Genomic DNA, 15,919 nt, shown 5'->3' with positions numbered 1-15,919 from the left:
AGTTAACTCCATCCCAGCTGAAGCCAGGACACAGCCCAACTCGGTCTCATCTAACCATGCCAGCTTTTATTGAACTTGCTGACTGGCACCCAGCTAGCCTGAGCTTTTAAGTAATTTCAGAATGTTGTGCTGCCTGTAAAGACTAATTTCCTTTTAAATTGCTTGTTATATGCTAGCTTTGAGGTTGCACATTACTTTGGATTTCTTGCTCAGACAAGGATCTGGGGTGTGCCTAGCCTATGGACTGTGACAGCCCAGTCCTGAAGCAGGGCTTCTCTGTAATTCAAGACTATACCAAGAATACTGATCCTAAAGCTCTACTTCAAGAAAGTAATTTCTTACAGCATCTAAAAATTTAAATACCCTGTTAGATCTTGTGGTATCTGCTCAAATTCATCTTCTTAGCTTAAGTCCCTTATTTTAACCTTATTCTAACTACAGCCATATAACACATATTCCATACAGATGTAGTTCATTATGACTTCCACCATATTTATGTCCTGGTGCCAAGAGTAAAAGTAACTACTATGGCTCTGCCAAGTCCAAGATATGTTACCGGTATTTAATCCATGTAATTTTGGGGGTTGGTTGGTTGTTTTTTTCCCCTCATGACCAGTGTGCTTCTGTTGTTTCCTGCCAGTAAGTTTCTGACCCTCCTAACCCTCTTCTCTGGGATGCGTGTTTTATGTAGGCCCGATATTCAAAGCAGAGAATCATTGCCTTTTAAAGGGGAAGAACAGCTACACAGGCACCACGTTACCCTTTGGTATGTGTGTTTGGCCATGCCTGGACGCTGGGGGAAGCTCTGGGTTTGAATTCACAGGACAGAAGCTGATGCTGAATTAAGAAGAATCTACCACATTGGACTTCCCCGTGGCTAAAAAGCAAAAGGTCAAACTAGTTGTTGACCAAGTACTTCTCATTCTTCGTAGGGTGTTCACACAGTGAGCAAGTTTACTTTGCCCAGCTATTTCAGCGCTGGAGTCAAAAGGCACAGTGTACGCACCAGTAATAAAAAAGTATAGCATGGAAAAGGGTATAAACTACATGGCTGTGTATTAAAAAATACCTGGTATCAAACAGTTGACACTCTTAAGGGTCTTGCATGCTCCAATAAAAGCAAATACAATTCTTCATACACAGTAAAGGAAAAACCCTGAAATTTGCTCTTTGTCTCACTGAAGCAAAATGCAGGAATGTTACGCACTCTGTTTTGTCGTTGTATGGGTATCAGTCTTCTGCAATAATTCAGCATCAGTTACGCTTAACCACTTACAACTCCTCACGGAGATATTTCTGGTTTTCAAATTTACGTTCAGGCTGTTGGTGTTGCGCTGTCAGGTTGTTAGAGAAGAAAACAGTGGGAACAAAAATACGTGATGCATGCTAATAATGTGTCTTGGCTTTATTAGTAATAAACCACCACTACATGGTGGTGCTGCCAGCGTGCGAGAGTGCTGCGCTCCAGCTACCGAGCGCTCTCCTGAAGCGCTCAAGGGGTCTGATGAGATAGAGTGGCTCAAGATTTTATCATTCAGCTTCTGGAAAGGCAGAAATAAAGTAGCAGGTTTAAAATGTAGTTTATAGTTTCACTGTCATTCATGTTGTATTTCAGTACAAAGATGAAAGAATATTTCCTTGGTGTGAGCTGAAAACCTTAAGATACCCTTTATGCTGAAAAATTGCATCAAATGCGTAGGTGTTGAGAACAAATGAGGAAATCACACTAAATCGGCAATTTTTCACTTACAATTACCTTCTGTAGTTTTTTTTATGCCTGCACTGCTGGAAACAGTTTATGCAAAAAGGTAGGTGTCAAAACTCCATACACAGTTCCTTTGAAAAGAAAGGTCAGTGGATGGAAAGCTTGCTGGTTTTTCCTCTCCCCAGCATGTACCAACCTGCAAGAATAACCCACTGAGTTAAGTACACTCCGTAAGTACTGTATAAGTACACCTAAAGTAACTGCTGTTCAATGCACCAAAGAAGTATCTTGCTGTAGCCATTGTTCAGGTTGACTACTTTGTAAGGTTTTTTTTTTATTATTTTAAAGCTTCAAATTCCATTATATTTACTACTAACAGCAGTACCTAAGCAGTATCTGCTTCCTGTGGAAGTCACCAGTTTTTAAAATCAAAACCTTAAAGCACTCAGACAAATAGGCTTAAATACGGTCACCTTCCAAGGTTTCACGAACATTCTACTCAGGCCATTAAAAAATACATTTTATAAAAATGACTTGCAAATTAAAAATCATAATGGTAATGGTCCCAGCAGCACGTTCTCACTCAATAATGACAAGGTTTAAGTCAACAAGACACAGGCTAATTCTTAAATTAAATACTGGCCCTGCGACCAAGCTGTCCTAGAGCTACCTAAAAGGCTCGTGCAGGGTTGCCACCATCAAAGGAAGCTCTGTGTGTGGACACACAATGTTGTGAGCGAAAATTAAGCCGTACACAGGCTGCATTTACCACAGCACTTTGAACTACAAGTACATTAAGGATAACAAAACTGTGCTCTCTTTTTGTTCCGTAACAAATTATCCCATCCTGCGGCCTTTCAGCTGTACAAGAGTAGGTACCGCCTGCATCCGTACGCCCCGGCTAGCTGGCCCTTCAGTGCTCTGCAGGGAACCAGCAGGGCTTTGTGGGACACTGAAGGCATCCACCAGTGAGCAGCAACCTGCAGAGCTCCAGCTTGGAGCACATGGCATTTCAGTAATGGACATCAGGAATGCTGACAACCAGTTATTTTTCAGAGGTAGACGGGTCTGTGCAATAGCATTGTATCCACTGTAAAATTTCTCTTGGCAGCATGCTGCTAATCAGCTAGGTATGCTTTTGCAAAAACGTAACTTTATCCGGTTAACTGGGATGCAAAACAAGGTAATTAAAAAAAGAATGGCTTTAGGCTTTTATGAGTGAACGCGTTGCTATCTGTCTGGGTCTTTCCTTCTGCAGGAGACCCCGTTTCAAACAGGAATGAGCTCAGAGAAGCTTAAGTTACAGGGACAGTATCATGAGGGCCTCTAACACCTGGGTCACCAGCCACCGGCTTCCTGAAGGGGCCCCAAGATGCTTCTGGAGCTGGTCGGCAAGTTGGACAGCCAAGGACGCAAACTGCTGGCACGGCGGCTGCACCGGCTGCCTCAGCTCCCTTCAGCAGCAGCCCCCTGCCCCTCCACCGCATACCTGTTAGTCAAATCAAAACCATGCTTACAGAATGCGTTCACCTCCACTCCCCAAACATGTTCGTGTTTTTACACCCGTGAACACCAGCCAGCCCGCAGCATGGTTAATCAGGGCTGCCTCGCTGTCCTTCCCTAGCTGTCCTTCAGCGCCTTTGACCTTTCATGCTCTTTAGCACATCCCCTCCAGCTGCCACCTACCTGCTGAACTCCAACAGCACCTCAGCCTTCTGGGGGAATATTCAAGTGCTTTTGCACCTACCTGCATCACTTTTAGAAAAACCACTCTGGAAAAAGGTGTGGAAGAAGACGTGTCTATGCATGATGACCCAGTGCCTACAAAGCAGGAGGGTCCTGGTAGCAGCAGGCAGGGAATTAAGAACAAGTAGCCTAAGAGCGGCAATGAGAAGAGAGCTGCAGTCAGTAGTTCACCCCTCCTTCCCACCCCCATTAAGTTAGGCACTAAGAAGACTTCAGTGAACAGCCCCAACCACGAGGGACACACAAAGCTGAAATCACTAATTACAGGGATGAACAGCACCATGCATGCTGGTGCCAAGCATCCAGGTCTCCTGAAAGTAAACACTGAAGAGCAACAGCAGCAGGAGAGGTCACGTAAGAGCCCACAGATGTATCTGTGCCTGGAAGAGCCACCACCATGCTCTCTGGGAAGCACTTTTGTTTCTTCCGGTGATAGTCAGGCCATTGACCTCTTAATTTCCTACTTTTCAAGAGCTCTGTATCTCAGAATGAACATCAAAAGGAAGTAGAACCTGACCAAAAACCTTCTCAGTGCGTTTAATGCTTCTCATTTGCCATCACTTGCAAATTAAGTTGGCATCCAGAGCAGCCACAGTTGCCCTCAGGTATCGTTGTGGAGCCCTCCCTGTCAGGCAAGGAAAGCTGCTGGCCTGCTTACACGTACCGAGCCTGTGCCGATGGGCACCGACTCTTCCGGCTGAACGGCCGTTAGTCAAACGGTGAACAGGAAAGTTAGCAATACCCTTGCTCTACAGCTTCGTTGCCATTCCCTCACAGCACCAGCCTAGGGAGAATGTGCTGCAGCCGGTGACCAGAGGGTGCACGCTGGAAGGAAGCCCGTCCTCTCAGTGACACACGGGTGAGCTCCTTCCTGAGGAACAAAATGCTGGACCACAGGTGTCTAGAGTCAAGTTCCGGCTTAAAACTGCCACCACTGTCCTGGAAAGGGCTAACTTCAGCCGGACGTTAATCAATACTACAGCACGAGTACCCACTTGTCTCAGGAAAATTAATTAGCACCCTTGTCAAAACCATCTCCCGTTCATTCCTTCCCCACTCCCAAGTATCAGTGCTCCTGGGAATGGGATGTAACATTACGCTGTTCTACTAGGCATAGGAAGTGCCTAGCTTACCAAATTCCCAACAGAACACAAAAGGAGCTAAATGAAAACTCTTCTCCATCTTTAAGGAGTCAGAGTTGAATGGATATGTTTACCTCAAAGAGCAGCTTTCCATCTGTGACTAGCAGAGTGGTGGGCTGACCTGGGCCAGCAGCTAAGCGCCCATGCAGCCACTGGCTCACACACACCCCTCAGCAGGGCAGGGGAGAGAACAGGAAGAAGAAAAATTTTGTAATTATAGAAGACAGCTTAATAGGTGGGTGAGAGGAGGAAAATAAAAAAGTAGAATGGCTTGCCCCCTCCCAGAAGCAGGGCCGATGCCCTGCCAGCCTCCAAGCAATGGCCACCATGAAAGGCCCCCTTCCTCCTCTGCCCTGGTTTTATTGCCGAGCACGGCACGGTCAGCGATACGCTCCTCTGGCCGTTCAGGTCAGCTGTCCTGGCTGTGTCCCCACCTCACACCCACCCCAGCCTACGTGGTGTGCAAGCACTGCCTAGCAACAGTCAAAACACAGGTGCATTACCTGCAAGGTTCTAACTGTAAATCCAAAACACGGCGCCGTATCTGGTTTGGGGATGGAAATGAACTCCATCCCCGCCAGACCCAGTACAGGTAGCTTAAGACATGCAGCAGTTTGAGCCCAGTGGCCCACTAACTTAGTAAAATTCAAGACAAGAGCCAGATATGCATCAAGGGAAGCAACGTTTTCAACATCAAGAATCACATTTTCCATATCTAAGTCTTCTATTATTTTCAGCTTGAGCAGAAAGATCAGGACAGCCTGATCTTAATTCATTTAATTAAGGCCTGTCTTAAGTAACTATAAGAATTCATTTAAACTCAAGTTAGACACCGACTTAAGATTTGTCTGACTGACAGCTCCCAAGATAATCCATAACTTGTCTACAGAACTATAAATAGGGAGATATTTTACTTCCTTCATGGTCCAAACTCTACAGCTTTTCAGTCAGCTCAAGGTTTAGAAGCAAACTGTATGTTTGTATTTGTTCAGCTATTAATGTATTTTACACACCTGTGTGATTGTCTCACATCATTTTAATCAAAAAAAAGCTTCAGGAGGGCTCCAACTGAACACAGGCGATACCAATTCACTGAGATTGTGCTGCCATCTTAGCACCTGAGACAAGAAAATGTCAAAGGACAGTGCTGCCACCACCACTCAAAAAAACCCTAAACAACCCAAACCCCAACCTCAAACAAAGAACCACCCAAACCCAACTACCCAACTCAAACTATTGTTACTTGAGCCTGCTCAAGATTTATACTTAACTTTACAGGAGTCTGAGTAGTCATTCCCACATATTCCTCAAACCTCTTTCTATACCCATTATGTTTACAAAGGACCCAAGTTACCTATTCCAAGTTTTTGGCATCAAGAAAACTCTCATATCCCCAGACCTTTAACTGTGGGTAGGTTATAAAATAAGAACTACACATCTTTATTACCATGCAGAAATTAAATTATTTTCAGGCAAGATAGCAATGGACATTAAACACACCAGACTTATTTTACTTAATAAATTTTATTTATGCAAAGCCAATCCAAAAGTGTTGTGTAAAAGTGAAAAGTTCTTTTTACTTAATAATTTTTTTCTTTGCACCCTTCTGAGTGGGAAGAGTGACGATTTTACTTTTATTTACAGGAACCCACAAAGTTTATTTAAAAATATAGACATAGGTATTAAGTCATTCTTATTTTCCCTAAAAGTTAATTGCTGTACAGTACACAACAGCAAAAAGTGCCCAAATAACCAACAGTATCCCACGACAACTTGGCTTTACAAGGTTTTCATGCCTGAATAAGTGTATTTTTATGTAATGCTTTTGCCCAGTGCTTGTTTTTGGTTTTGGGTTGTTTGTTTTTTTTGTTGTTTGGTTGGGTTTTTTTTGGGGGGTGGGGTGGGGTGGGGGTGGGGTGTTAGCTTTTTTGGTTTTTTCTTAGATGTATACAGTAGTCAAATTATATTACTATGTCACACCCAGGATTTCCTTAAGGAAGAAAAGTTACATTCCTTGACCCTCCAGTTCAGCTGCTGCTATATCTGGTTCTTCATCATTGTAAATGTTTTCTGCCTAAAGACACAACATATTACAAATAGTAGACACAGTGATTTTTAAACAACATTCTTCAAGAAAAAACTTGATAATATCAAGGCAGCACAGACATCATCCCCTTCTTAAAGGGACCTGCTCCCTACCTTTTCTTAAAGGGCAACCAAATCTAGGAATGTGCACACAGTGGCTAGACTTCAGCAGCTGTCTTCTCACAGCATAAGCATTTCATCATTAGCCTTACCATGAATATTTTATTTGGACTTGTTTTGTGTGTTCAGACTGAAGTTGAAATAAGTTAAAGAACAGGTATAAAAACCCAGAAGCCTGACCTGTGACACATACTCAAGTCCGTTACTTTTTAACTCAGTTTTCCCAGGTTGCTTTATTCCACATTTATAAGATAACTGATCAAATTCCTCTAACATAAAATAATATGGTTAAAAGGCATCTTGCTTCACAGTCAACACACGGGGGAAGAGGGGAAGAGGAGGTCTTGGCTAGTATTGGATGTAAGTTTGTAACTGCCACATTCAAGTCAAGAATTAGCTAGCTGTTGCATTTATTCAGATTGTTTTAGACTTTTCTTTTGGAAGTCTTACTCTCTAATCAGTGTCAGAAGTACACGGGATAGACTACTTTCAGTCACTGAGGACACAAGCTGCCCTAAGAAGAACAAGCCATTTGTGTTTCATTTACGCAACTTCAGAGAAAGTCAAGAGCTGTTGTGACACTCACCATTTGCCATATCTGCATTATGTTGTCCTCCGATACAGAACAGATCACCCAAGGCTCATTAGGATTCCAACTGAAGTCTGAAATTTTGGCAGTGTGTCCTCCATGAATAAACTGTTAAAAAAATCCACAAGTTTCAGTAAGCCACTTCATCTCTAGAGAGAAATCTGTTAACACCTGAGATTTAGAAGTTAAATTCATCATGCTGATGACTACACAAAGAAGAAAAACTTGCTACTAGAGTCACAAGTGCATGTGAAACAGCGCATTCCATTCACTGCTTATGGACACAGATGAAATTGCCAAAACAGCGTTTAAGATGACAGTTCCTACTGTTATTGGCAACAACCGACTGACATCCTCAAAATGGTGCTACTTCACACAAGGTTGGGCTATGAAATCCATCTATATTTCATATTCATTACCTCATCTAATTATATGAGCACTTATACACAGGAAAACCAAACTATAAGCATTTTTGTTTGGTTCCTAAGGAAGCAAACCAAAACATAAGCCTTTGTACCTTCTCCATCAGTAAGGTTAGCTGTATGGGACCTAATCAGTCTAATGCAAGATAAACAATTTGAGGCCCTGGCTTTACACGCACGTAGTTATAGAAAAGTACCAACAAGCATATGGCTAAATTTTAAATATGTTCAACAACAAAGATGTGTAAATCACGTCCAGGACAGCTTTGAAAAAAATCACTACCTTTAGATTTGAACAGAGGAAGACTACCGCAAGTTAGAGCAATGTATTGAAAATTGGGGAGGTAAAAAGATTTATGAACTGCTGCAGCTTTAGTAGCACAGTCACAAGGCATCATACTGCCATATAGCACGTCAACAGACTGAAACCTGAACAGAAATATACCAGCAGCTCAGGAGGCCCATCTTCTGCATCTTCTGCGGACTGCTCTTCTCCAATTTTACTGTAAGAAAGTAGTTTATATGTTTTATTAATAATGAAAATTGCATCCTGTATCAGCTTAACAGTTCTTAGCCTTCATTTCCAGTATTTGCTTTTGCTATGTTTTTTTCTCCCCGTCAAATAACTATAAACCTCAGGTATAAAACATCAACTGTTTGGCATTACCATTACTGAAATAGCATCTAACTTGTGAAGCAGTTAGAAATCACTTACTACTAAAGGCAACAGAAAAAAATTCTATTAGCAAGAAATCCTCACATAGAAGTAACCTTAGAAGTACCATACTGCTTCTACTGTATACCCAGAAGACCAGGTCCAAGATAAGCAAGCAAGGAGGGCTAAAGAGCAGCACAAAACGTTTTCCAAATAAAGCACATCTGCAGCCCTTTTTTTTTTTTTTTAAACCATCTGTTGATATATACACTAAAAGAAAGGAACCACTCTTCACCTTAGATCCCATACATTAAGCCGACGATCAGTACCACTTGAAGCAAGAATTGTTTCATTATGAGGAGACCAGTGAACCTATTGAAAGAAGACAACTTGACTGGAGCAGTTACTGATTCCTAAAGCATATCCTGAATAACCATTACCAGCACCTGGCCACTAATTTTCAACAGCTTACAAAGTTTCTTCCAGCACAAAGGATATTCTATAGCTCAAATGGAGTGCTTTAAAGCCTCATGATTTCTCAAATCAAACAGCCAACATTATTTCACTGTTGCGGATCTACCACACCATGAAACTCATCTAAAATTCACTGTTACTTGCACTTATAAACAGGTAGAGTTCACAATACTAATTTGACCTTAAGTCCTCTCTACAGCAAGACATTTTAAGGAACCCTTCTACCTGTACTGAAGGTACTTGCAAACTCCCAGTATCTTTTTAGCAATAAGTTATTGACTACTTCCTTCAAGGTCAAGTGGGGAAAGGCAGAGAGAAACTATTTGGTACTGTGTCGCAGCACTAGCAAAACTATCAAACTGGACCAAGGTCTTTTACCATCTCATACCAACACACTCTTCATTGCCAGTCCCTCTGCTGCCTTCTCCTAGTCTCACCTCACGCAGGGCACTTGATCTCTCTCCTCTCTGCTTCTTCCTCCTCTCTCCCTCAGCTGCTCTCTCTTCATTGGCTGCCCAACCTCTTAACAGCACCAGCCATAGCTGCACCTTATCTACATCAGCCAATCCACAGTTGTATATTATCAATGCTAATTAACCCAGCTTCATTCCTCTACAATTCCCCCTTTTTTCTTTTTTTCTTTTTAACAATTCATACCTCATGTTTTTAACAATCATCACAACCTTTTTACAAATAAACTTTTCATACAGTCCTCTATAATCCCTCTACAATTCCCCCTTTTTCTTTTCCTTTTTAACATTTCATACCTTATGTTTTTAACAATCATCACAACCTTTTTACAAACAAACTTTTCATACCAGCATACTCTTCATGCCAGTCCCTCTGCTGCCTAGTCGCTCCTCACCCAGGATGCACTCACTCTCTCCTCTCTCTACAGTACTGTCCGTATGTGTTAAACATTAAACAGTGAATTTTGGTTCAACAGACTTCTTTATTGTGGTTGGTCACCGCATGAAAATCTACATCTTCTTGTCCAAGTCAGTACTCTTCTAGCTTTTTCTACAGCTTGTGAGAAAAGTTTACCCACCTGAAAAATTTCATCTTTATGAGACTCAAAAGAATGGAGTTTCAATTTTAAGTTTCGAAGATCCCATAGGGCCACCGTCTGGGGGAAGTAACAAGAAATTGTTTTTACTATAATGGCTATGTAACTATAATCTAGAATACTTAAGAATTTAAAGTATACACAAGTAAAAACCTTGTCAGCAGAACCAGTTGCTAGAATGAACTCGCTGTAAGGATTGAAGGACAGACAGTTGACCTCAGCTGTATGAGCATCTACAGAATGACTTGGCTTGGATGTGGTATTAGATCTTGTGTCCCAACTGTTGCAACAAAGGGTTTGGGGAAGCGTGAGAGGCAGGGAGGAGAGAAAAAGAGCAAACAAATGTTACATTTTCATAGGAGGTTCTTTTTCACTAGACTACACATTAGTTTAAGAGACTACATTACTACTAAATCTAAGTCTGAAGCTATAGTTTTTATTCCAGAACCCTGCAGTATTTTGTCTACTTTACATGAGCAGTTTGCACCAGGAAGCCGACATACATACTAATCACATCTTATTTTCAGATGATGTGAACACATTAAATGACATGCAGACTTCTGTGATTCTGCAGCATTGCTGTAGTTGATTGCACTGAAGAGCTACATGAGATCCTTTCAGAATTCGGATTTTTTACCCAAGCGTTCTGGACTGGTTCACTAACAGCACACAGCAGGCACGAGCCAGAAACTGCTCTAACCCCAACTTACATCATCAGCTTCTGATCATCCGCCACTGATCCAAACAGAGATTCATGGAGCAGATGCCATGCCACATCTTCTACCACTGCAGAGTGCCCAGTAAAGGTTGCTTTCGCATCAACAACGTTGCCTTCTTTTGGTCCAGCACTTATATCCCATAAACACACAGTCTGTAAGTAAGAGTCATATTCTATTGTTATATGGACTCGGACTGTATTATCTTTCAAATAAATAATCAATCACATTCTGCATATAAACAGAGAGATGACACTCCTGAAACAGTTCTTGGTTTTTGAAAAGGAACACTTATATAGCAGAAGCGAGCTAAGTTATCAATCAGTTTTCTGCAAATTCAAGGCACAAGTATTATTTATAAAGTCACAAAAGCAATTTACACTTTCGAAGCCCACAAAGAAGTTTATAAGCTGTTAGTTCAACTGTCTTTGAGAGTCTTACTAATTTATGGTCTCAGACCCAAGCCAATCTAAAGGGCTGTTAGACGAGAGTTTCTTCCAGCAGAAAACTACACAAACATTCTGCTGTTAGTTCATCAAGAACATTACACAGAACTGGTTGTTGATTATAGCCTGACATCAACTGACAGCCTTTAGAAATGTAACTACAATATGTGATAGCTTCCCCCATAACAACATACAGCTACACTAAGTCAGGTTTTCCCTAACTATCTATTACACCATAAATTAGGAGGGGCTGTTTGACTGGGTTTTTTTAAATAGGGGAAAGGATTTGGTTTTTTACGTGATCATCTGATGCACTGAGAAGATGTCCACTCAAATTTGAGTTCCATGATAAGCCATAGCCTTCCTTCTGGTGCCCTCTTAATCTAAGGTCAGGATTACACTCTCCACTTGGGTCTGAAAGAGAATAAATTCCTTCCATTTAGCTTCACCTTGCACATCAATCCATAAGAGCATCATTATCAACCAAGAACTTTGTTTCTGTTGCAACAACCCCATTTTATAAATCAGCCTTTTAGGACAGTGCTGCTTCTATTAAGATTCTCTTACTATACTGCACATAACCAGGCAATTAAAAGTCACCAAAGATATGGGCCTTCTCATCTGTATTGCAGAGCCCATCACCTCTCCTCCCAATTACAGTCAAATACTAGTTTACTTCTCAATGACAAGAGGCATTTAGCTTAACTTCAAGGAGAGTGACCCACCTGGTTTTGGAAGATGTTTAGTGTAGTCAAATACCAACACATCAGCAGATGGTGTTTTTGTAGCAATGACGCAGGGATTCTGTGGCATATAACGAGCACGGTTTACTTCACCTTCATGGTTAATTTTAATCTCCGTTTCAATTTTTCCAGTCACAGATCCAAAGCCACCAAACTCTACATTTATCAGAAAAAAGTCAGTTCATCACACCAACTATTTTGAATGGGTGAAACAGTATTTCATGCTATCTCCCCCCATTCCAAGAAACGGTAGTAAGTATCTTACCATAACACAATAAAGCCTATGAAAGACTAGCACCACATGACCAACAGCATTAACACTTTAGATATTTTGTATCCTCTATGATACAAACTCTTCCAGAGCTTTAGTCTCTGTTTGAGATAGATATCACCTATCAGTTTTCACCACAACTGACAGAGCTGGTAGAAATGCTAGTAAGGATTGTATATCATAACATTACCCAAATTCTTCTGAAATAAAAAGTTTCCTCTTTTTAGACACAATTAATGATCCAGAATGAGCGTGAACTGGTAAGTATATGCCAGCTTTAGTATTTAACAGAAAGTTAGAATATTATTAGACAGAACACTTAGTAATTATTGCTAAAACATAATCTAAGAATGCACGCATGTCTACCTCCTTTCTCACTGTCATGCTGCGAAGCATCAAACTGATCATCATTGGGAATCTGGACTCTTGCAACAACCAGGTGGTTCTGTTCATCAGATGTGTGTGTTCCCAAAACCAGCCAGTGTAGAGCATAATCCTTTCCTTCTGGCCTGTTTAGAATAATAAATGCATGGAATAAAGTTATGTGCTTAGTACCAGAAGTTTGATAGCTAACGTCAATAACACTCAAGATCCAAACTTCTTCAGGAAGCTAGAAAAAGAGAGACTCATGTAAGAGATCCTTTCCTTTGTCACAAAAGGCTTGTGCAATCAAGTGAACTAGACTGATATAAGGAAGCCGAAGATACAGCCAGCAAGGCTACAGTGACAATACAAGTCAGTAAACATTGCTACTATGGCTTGAAAGGGACGATTACAATTTGCACAGTAGTTAAATGTGACACTAATACCTATAGATTCTGTCTTTTTTCCCCCCTAACAGTGACATAGTATTGATTTAAAAGCACTCAATACTACTGCCTATAAAACACAAATACTGAGGACAAGTGCCAACCTATTCTAGTTATCTCTTTTAGAAGCTTTTACCAGTTATTATTTAATTTCAGAAGGTAATTTTTAAACACTGTACAAATCCTAGCCAAACAGAACAGAATTTCTCTTCTGGTACTTAAATGCAATATGCAGTAATAAGCGCAAGTCTGGATGGGCAGTGCCATGGATCTCTGAAAGGAAAAATGTGAACAGTCAGAACCAAGTAACTTCTGCATTCTTGAAAGAACAAGCTAATTACACTGTCTGAATCCAAGCAAACAGGAATCATTTGGGCAATCATAAACCACCACAGGTATTACTACACCATTTCCAAGGAATCAAAATGCATTTTGAGGGGACAAGAAAAATAAGAAACAAAACAAAAAACACACAATGCACATGCACTTACTTGCATCAGGAACAGGTGTCCCATCATGTCAGGTGCCATACAAAGAGACAGTCCTTGCCTTAAATGGCTTATATATTTTGACACTGGATAATTGGAAATACCAGGTTTTAAATTGAATATTAAGTCAATCTGCAAAATACGAGGCAAGCAGAAGTGTTCCTCATAAGGGCTCCACACCCTCAAATCCCCGCTTCATTTTCTCCATGCCACGACTAGTTAGCTCACATCTCTCAACATCTTCCCCAAACATTCTGGTATACAAAATTAAGTGATCATCTAACCACCAAGTATAACATTACATATATAAGGTGGATTTTTAGAGAAAAGACACCATCCTGTTATTATTGCACAAGCTTTACACGTTATCATATCTTGTAAACTGGATACAGCTAGGTTTTAACACCACAAGGGACCCAGTCCTTGCCCACTACATCAATGGAGCCCTGAGCAGTTACCATGCAATTTGAATTCTACAGCAGCTGGCACATGAACAGATCTTCTTCCTATCTTAAAAATTCTTTAAGAGATTAACCAGTGAGCCCACAGTTTTTCAGGGGGAGGTAAAAGAATGGGAAAATTAAAATACATGAAGTCAACAGTGTGCCAAGGACGGAACTAGGACATGAACCAGTCTTTGAACAATATTCTCTTAAATAAGTCCAGAATTAAAACAAACAAAAAAAAAAAGAGGTAGATACTATAGCTCCTACAAAACAGTAATCTGTAATGCACGAGGGAAAAAAAAAAAAAGTCCTCAAGAAAAAAGGGATGTACATTTAGTACATAGATTTCTGTAGTACATAGAAATCATTTAGTACATAGATTTCCCTGATCAGAATTAACCACAGAAGAGTGTTAGGTCTCCTGTGCCATTAAATTGAGAAAGATTTCTCTCCTCATACCTCACAACATCTTCTGCTCAGCTAAGTTAGAGTTCTATAAAGCACCAAATTGAGCCTTTTTTCCCTCAAAGCTTCTGCATACCCCAAGGGGTTTTTTAATCATAAGCAAAATAAAGTGTTACAAGCTCACAAAGAGACCCGAATTATTCTCACTTTGCATGGTTTCTACCCTCAAGTTACTTGGCAGACATGGTTGACAGAGGGAGAAAGAGCAGCGAAGCAAGCAATTGCACAGAGCCTCAGCTCCTGCTCTGCAAACTAAGTAAATGAGCAGCTGAGCCCTGTGCCTCCCCGGCTTCTCTTCCCTGCTCTCACCTGGTCACATCAGGCAACCACTGCACGGTGAGGCTGGGCCACTCCAGGGCATGTGTCATCACCAGGTCGTACAAGAAGGGGGTGTTTTTCTTCCAGATCTGTACTCCTCGCTGATGACGCGCTCCTCCACCGTGTCCCTCCAGCGCTGCCTGGAAGGGAAGAGCTGAAGCAGGCGGCCAGCCGGGCCCGGGGGGGGGGCAGCCTCGGCCCGGGGCTATGCCAGGGAGGGGCGGGGGAGGAGGAGGGGGTCCCGAAGCGCTCTCAGGGGCGGCCGGACAACCGCAACCGCCCCACCCCCGCTACCACCCCGTCGGCAGCTCCCCGGAGAGGACGCCCGGAGCGCCTCGGCCCCGCCACGCCACCCACATCCCCTCAGGCACTCGCGTCCCCACCCCTCCGCCCCGCCGGGGAGAGGGACAAGGCGGGTCTCCTACCGTCCTTGCTCGCCATTTTGGGTGCCCGCACAGGCTAGCGGCAGCCGGGCGGGGGAGAGCGGGCCCCGCCGCCCAGGGCCCCACCGGCTCTAACCCGCGCCTCGTACCACCGCGCGTGCGCGGCCGGCGGGCCCGCGGCACCACCGCGGCCAATGGGGTGGGCGGAAGGGCTGCGGGGGCGGCGGCGGGGCGCGCGGGGCGGGAGGGGCGCTCCAATCAGGCGCTGGCGCGCGTTGAGCCCACGCGGGGCGGGGCGGGGCCGCCCTAACGGCGGGAGCGCGCGGGGTCCGCCCGGAAGGGCCGGCGGGCGGGCCGCGGGGGCGGCGGTGCCGCAGGGGTGCCCGGCCGCGGCCCCGCGGGGGCTGACGCTGCGGCGGTGCGCTGGCCCCGGGATAGCGGGGCGGCGGAGGGGGCGGGGCGGCGGAGGGGGCGGGCCGGGCGGGGCCAGGCGGCCGCAGGCGCGCAGGGTTTGCGGGCTGGGGAAGGCCCGGCCGCGCCTCGGCCGCGAGGTGGGGCTGTAGGTAAAGCAGCTCCGCCGAGGGGCCTGTGTTCGGTGTGTCTGGGCTAATAAACCCTGAATTACAGGAACACCTCCGACAATACTCCCACTTTTCAACCAGAAGTCTGCCCGTGAAAGTGGCTTCAGGGGCCAAAGCTGAGCAGTCACTGTTTTTCAGCAATGGTGCTGCAGAGAACGTCGCTTAATTTCCTCGGAGAAATGCATGTCTGAACTACTTGTTAGTTGCAGTTACAGCGTGGGAGACGCTGAACTGCGTTACTGACTCCTC

At 43.4% G+C, this 15,919-nt stretch overlaps 1 protein-coding gene across 1 annotated transcript; it reads right to left on the bottom strand.

Annotated features, from left to right (window-relative positions):
* Positions 1 to 6,475: 6,475 nt before the first annotated feature.
* On the bottom strand, positions 6,476 to 15,222 carry RBBP7 (RB binding protein 7, chromatin remodeling factor). Its single transcript, XM_037377604.1, has 12 exons — positions 15,132 to 15,222; positions 14,698 to 14,842; positions 12,547 to 12,689; positions 11,892 to 12,065; positions 11,465 to 11,580; positions 10,715 to 10,875; positions 10,158 to 10,284; positions 9,987 to 10,064; positions 8,760 to 8,836; positions 8,255 to 8,312; positions 7,385 to 7,495; positions 6,476 to 6,667 (listed from the first exon to the last, which is right to left on the bottom strand). The coding sequence occupies exons 1-12, from the start codon at positions 15,145 to 15,147 to the stop codon at positions 6,599 to 6,601; spliced, it is 1,275 nt and encodes a 424-aa protein (XP_037233501.1). The 5' UTR covers positions 15,148 to 15,222; the 3' UTR covers positions 6,476 to 6,598.
* Between the last annotated feature and the right edge of the window lie 697 nt (positions 15,223 to 15,919).

This window comes from Falco rusticolus, chromosome 2 (assembly GCF_015220075.1).
Source record: "Falco rusticolus isolate bFalRus1 chromosome 2, bFalRus1.pri, whole genome shotgun sequence".
Classification (NCBI taxonomy): domain Eukaryota; kingdom Metazoa; phylum Chordata; class Aves; order Falconiformes; family Falconidae; genus Falco; species Falco rusticolus.
The sequence above is the reverse complement of the archived record's forward strand: the minus strand, read 5'-3'. Positions and strand labels throughout refer to the sequence as shown.